At 41.9% G+C, this 5,880-nt stretch overlaps 1 protein-coding gene across 1 annotated transcript in view; it reads left to right on the top strand.

Annotated features, from left to right (window-relative positions):
• fbln2 (fibulin 2) overlaps window positions 1-5,880 on the top strand; it is a 41,112-nt gene that overhangs the window by 29,686 nt on the left and 5,546 nt on the right. Inside the window, exons 10-15 of the mRNA XM_037683966.1 lie at window positions 1,092-1,232; window positions 2,197-2,325; window positions 2,802-2,927; window positions 3,706-3,822; window positions 3,914-4,042; window positions 5,031-5,154. Coding sequence (XP_037539894.1) covers window positions 1,092-1,232; window positions 2,197-2,325; window positions 2,802-2,927; window positions 3,706-3,822; window positions 3,914-4,042; window positions 5,031-5,154 — 766 coding nt within the window. The remainder of the gene's footprint in view (window positions 1-1,091; window positions 1,233-2,196; window positions 2,326-2,801; window positions 2,928-3,705; window positions 3,823-3,913; window positions 4,043-5,030; window positions 5,155-5,880) is intronic.

The following is a 5,880-nucleotide window of genomic DNA, read 5'->3' as shown; positions in this document are numbered from 1 at the left end:
ATGCCATCCATCCATCCATCCATCCATCCATCCATCCATCCATCCATTCATCCATTGCAGCCAGAGCCGCCAGCTCTCCAGCGTTCCTTTGCCTGCACCAGCTGAGTGAAGTGAGCGTGCACGGGAGGACTCACTGTTGCAGTTATTAGAAATTTAAAGCGTCAGTCAAACATTGTGTTATGAATCTGGAGAAAAAAATGAATATAAGTCGCTTCGGCATATAAGTTGCAGGACTGACAAATCTATGCAAAAAAACCCTGTGACTTATACGCTGGAAAATACGGTACCTGGAGAAAACGCACGCAGCACGGAGAGAACATGCAAACTCCACCCAGAAAGGCCGGGGTCAACCTACGAACGTCTTGCTGCGAGGCGATAGCTCTAACCACTGACCGCTGTCTATAACTAAAACATTTTAAAGTATATATGTCTTATGTACAAAACAAAGTATCTGTTTTTGTGCATGAGTTCATTCAGGTTTGCATTCAGTTATGAAATTCTCTCCAGATTTAATTGCGCCACAGAGACTGAAGAAATAAATAGATGACGTGATTGTTGTGATGAATTCAAATCCTTTTACAAGGACCATTTAGAGGTTCCGTTTGTTGTTTCCAAACACATAATTTTCAGATAATTTAAGTATTTCCTCTTGCTCCGATGAATCAGTGTTTGCCGAGATGCCCGTTCGGATGAATCAGCACGGCTGCAGCGGCGGAGGAGTTAAAATGCCACACAGGCAGGAGATCAGAGCCGTCACTTTTAAGGGTTGCAAAAAGGTGGATAAAAGCCAATCGTCTGTCCTCCTCCAGCACAAACCGATGCTGTGGAATTAGCCCCCAGGGGCAGGAACTGGGGCGTGTTGAGGCAGCGGACGCCACTGTAAAAGGGAGTGCAGGAGAAATGACAAAATGGAGAAAGTGTCAGACTCCCAGAACAAAGTTATCCAGCTGTGTGATGTGTGTTTGCTTTGATATCACGGCTCCAGAGAGGATAAAGAGATGCCCGCTGGTCTCTCCTGCCTGTAGGGATCTCCTCCTCTCCTGCCTTTCTTCACCTTTATCTCTCTGCCTCTGTGCGTCTCTTAATTCCAGACATTGATGAGTGTGGTGCTTTGACCCCGCCGTGCAGTTCAGGGTTTACCTGCATCAACACGGTGGGATCGTACATGTGCAACAGGAAGATAATATGCAGCCGGGGTTATCATGCCAGTCCTGATGGGTCCAGATGTATTGGTGAGACTCGTCCCTACATGAGTAATCACATTTTAAATGCAGATGTAAAGTCGATCTGCGGGCAAAAGAAGATGGATTTGTGCTTCAATGTATCAATTACACATTTTGACTGAGGCTGCACAAATACAGTAAATGCTGTTTACCAAAATAAGAGCAGCACTTTTGTCGTTTTCTGAAAGAACACTGGTTGTTTTGGTCTAATAATAACAAGAACGTTTTACAAATAAAATAAAAGCATCGGATGCTGCAACCTCTGGGACGTTGAGTAAAATGTGAATAAAAACAGAATGTAATGATTTGCGAATCACACAAACCCATATTTTATTCATAATGGAACACAGTAAACAAATCAAATGTTTAATATTTTGAAATTATTCCACTATTTTTACATGCTGGGTTTTTTGCAGACTGGTGGACCTCTGCCCATCTTTACTTCTGAGAGATACAGCCTCTCTATAATGCTACGATGCTCTTGTTATACCCGGTGCTTTTGACAAATAACCTTAGTTTGCTCCAGCTGTTTTCCTTTTTGTACCACTTACTTCACATCTTACTTCACATCATTGTGGGGGAGTGGTGGCGCAGAGGTTAGAAGATGGGCTTGTGATCAGAAAGTCACAGGCTCACCTCCCGGTACCGTCAACATCAAAATATGGGTGGAAAAGGTGAAACACCCACACCTCCCTCCACCCTCATTCACCCCACTCTGGGCCCCTGAGCAAGGCCCTAAACCCCCACCATCTGCTCCCTAAACAGGTCTCTCTTGAAAATGAGTTCTCGTGGCTCAGTGAGACTGCCTGGATAAATAAAGGGTAAATGAAAAAATAAAATCAGACATTTGTTTTTGTCAGGTTTTCTTATTATTAGATAGAAACAACCAAAGTTCTCAGAGAAGATGGCAACCTTGCTGCTGGGAGCTTGACGTCTGCAGCATCACATCACAGATTTTACGTGCCTCTTGCAGATGTGAATGAATGTGAGAATGGCCTGCATCAATGTGGAGAGGGTCAGCTGTGCCAGAATCTGCCTGGTTCCTATCGCTGTGAGTGCCAGACAGGCTACCAGTTTGACTCACTGAGGAGGACGTGTGTAGGTACGATGGACATTTTTTCCCTTTACGATGATGCATTACCATACAACCCCCTGTTTGTTTGGTGTCCCCCACTCTGTACCTCCTGATTATTATTCTGTAGCAGAGAAAGCTGCTGTTGTTTCCCAGCTTCAGCTCCTGTCTCCTGCAGCAGCCAATGAACTGCTGATCACGTCACATTACCCTGCTGCTCCCTGTGCACGTGATTCGCAGAGTCGTACCGTGGCTCTCATAATAAAACACTCAACTCGAGTGTTTAGACTATCAGCAGACAGATGGTCCCCCTGCATCACATTTCGATTGGCACATGCATACACACACACGCATGCACAGACATGCACATCTGTGCAGGACACCAAAAATGCACATGCTCTGTTGCACACATGGGAGTAAACACGCAAGCATACCTCATAATACCTCTTTTCAAGGTACTGTATTATAATGATGATGATGATGATGATGACAATGATGCTTCTCAGATGTAAATGAGTGCTGGCGCTTCTCCGGCCGTCTGTGCGCCCAGACTTGCGAGAACACCCCGGGCTCCTACCACTGCTCCTGCACCTCTGGTTTCCGCTTATCTGCTGATGGCAAGAGCTGCGAAGGTGTGTTTGTGTTAATGTCAGTCCGCATGGCCATGGGTGCGTGTTGATGCACGTTTTATTTTTGCCAACTTGTGTGCGGAAAATATGCATGTGTGAGTGTAAAATAGTACATCTTTGTCTGTCAGCATTCATACAACTAGAGAAATAGCATTTTCTGTAAGTATCGTGTGACTACTGGGGGCTAAATGACTTCACTAAAATTGTCAAAAAAAAATGAGAAAAGCTAAAACTAAAAGCAATTAAACCCTAGCTAGAACCCCAAACCAACAGAATAGTAGCTAATAGCTACATAACAGTAGCTAAAAGCCAAAAGAACCAGAGTTTTCTAAAACCTAGAAGCAGCAGAACAGAGACTTCAAGCTAAACATGGCAAAACAGCTGCTAAAAACTCAAAGAAGCACAAGAAAACAAAATGGAGCGACTAAGCTGAAGTAGATTTCAGAGGGCAATACTTGTGAAGGAACTGAAGAGATCTTATTATACCTTTATGGGGATTTTTTGAAAATAATGTATTAAAGTATAAAATGTACAACAAAAAAAAAAAATTCCTGGCACACTATTGCTGAGTGAGCTCAATGGTTTGATATGTCATGGTTCAAGGAGTACAAAGTATGCAAACATCTAACTACGGTACTAAAACCATATTGAAGAAACTATAAACAGGAAAACAATAATGTGAAAGCTGACTCAGAATTCGTACAACAAACGTGCTAACAATCTCACAACGTTCTGTTTATATGTTGAGATTAACACAGTAATGTGCTCTAATCATATCCAGATGTGAACGAGTGTCTGAACAGCCCATGCAGCCAGGAGTGTGCCAACATCTACGGTTCCTACCAGTGCTACTGCAGAAAGGGTTACTATCTCAGAGAAGACGGGCTCACATGTGAAGGTGGGGCCTCCTTGATCACGCACCTCAAGTAGAAGATTAATAACAAACTCATACACCCATTTTAGAAACATTTCTCTTTCTTGTCATGCAGACATTGATGAATGCGCACAGAGCATCGGCCATCTGTGCACCTACAAGTGTGTGAATGTTCCCGGCAGCTACCAGTGTGCCTGCCCTGAATACGGATACACCATGTCACCCAACGGACGGTCCTGCCGAGGTGAGCGAGTGATCCCACCGAACATGAATACAGATGAAGCTGCTTCAGTGCCTCATCGAGCTCTGCTCCGAGAATGATTTTAAAAATTGCTCCCAGAGTTGGCTGTATTGGTCTAGCTCTATGGGGTGCCGTTTGTAAAGTTAAACATTCAAAATTAACATCAATATTTTGGTTTATTTAGCCTTTAATAAGAACAAAAAATAGTTTTTTTTTTTCAAAGTCATATTTTCACCATGTTATTCATACATTTATAAATCTCATAGTTCCAAACTAAATATTTAGTTTACAAACTAAATACATAACTTGCAAGTTAAATAATTAGTTAGTAAACTAAATATTCAGGTGTGAATTAAATATTTAATTTCCAAGCTAAATATTTATTTTCAAAACTAAACATTTCATTTCCAAACTAAATATTTATTGTCCAAGCTAAATATTTAATTTCCAAACTAAACATTTAATTTCTAATCTAAACTTTTCATTCCTAAACTAAATATTTAATTTTCCAACTAAAATTAAAGTTAGTAAATTAAATTTTTATTTTGGAAATTAAATGTTTAACTTAGAGATTAAATGTTTAGTTTTGAAAATAAATGTTTAGCATGTAAATTAAATATTTAATTTACACCTAAATATTTAGTTTACTAACTAAATACATAACTTGCAAGTTAAATATTTAGCTTTTAAATTAAGTATTTAGTTAGGAACTATGACATTTATAAATGTATGAATAACATGGTGAAAATATGACTTAGAAAAAAACAACTACTTTTATTTTTTTTAAACCAAAATATTGACGTTAATTTTTGACTGTGTAGAAATGGCACCCCATACGGATCACCGCGGTGCAAAGATTTACACATGCTGTAAAAGTTTATATCCCTAAAATCTCGTCTTGCCAATTTGAAATTTCTCATGGGAAACATTTTTGTCCTCTAACCTACAATCCAGTCCCTAACACCAGGTTGTGGTACTTTGTATGTTTTAGATATTGATGAGTGTGCTACAGGAGCCTATAACTGCTCTCTCACCGAGACCTGCTACAACATCCAAGGAGGGTACCGCTGCCTTTCTCTGAGCTGTCCCCCGAACTACCGCAAAGTGTCGGACACGTAAGTTTTATCATCGATATTCATCAAGATATATTGTTAAGCCTGGAAAAGGGTGACACAGAGGTTTTTGTGATTTTAACACAGTGCTGGGAAATGGCTTAAAAATTGTTTTCCTTCTTCTCCTACAATACTAAGTTATAGTGCAAAAAACGTTGGTTATGTACTGTAACCCCAGATTTTATGAGTATAGGCACAGCCCCTTAAGGCTATCACTAGTGGGTTTATCCCCTTCGCGTGCAGCACAGCACTGAAAAAAACTTTAGTCCACGTCCACCTGCTGTGTGGGCCTCACCCCATGTCCATATAAATTACGGTGAGACCGGGTAATCGGCTCCCATTTTTTCTTCAGCTAACCAGCACTGTAATTTTGAGAAGAGAGAAGATGTCCAGCACCAGCACCATCCGTCTGTGCCCGTCCTGCCAGACCGGCTACATTATGAGCTTTGACTGGCACGACATTTGCGAAGGATGCCTGGGTCCCTGCCACGCTGATCTCGCCTCCTCCAGCCGTCCCTGTGACCTCCTCCCTCCCGAGGAGAAGCAGAGATGAGCAGCCTTGTTCAAGGCTAACATCGAGGAGTGTTTTTTCCGTGGCAGGTGATTGTTCGCTGGACGACGCCATCACCTTTTTTGACGCTGAGTAACGGAGCAAATAGGATGATTCCTCCAGAACAGGCAATGTCAGCAGCAGCCCCGCTGCTCATTCCCTCCTGGAGCCCCCCCCCC

The sequence above is a fragment of the Nematolebias whitei genome, chromosome 11 (assembly GCF_014905685.2).
Source record: "Nematolebias whitei isolate Nwh7 chromosome 11, NemWhi1, whole genome shotgun sequence".
Taxonomy (NCBI): Eukaryota; Metazoa; Chordata; class Actinopteri; order Cyprinodontiformes; family Rivulidae; genus Nematolebias; species Nematolebias whitei.
This window is presented reverse-complemented; position numbering and strand designations above follow the sequence as displayed.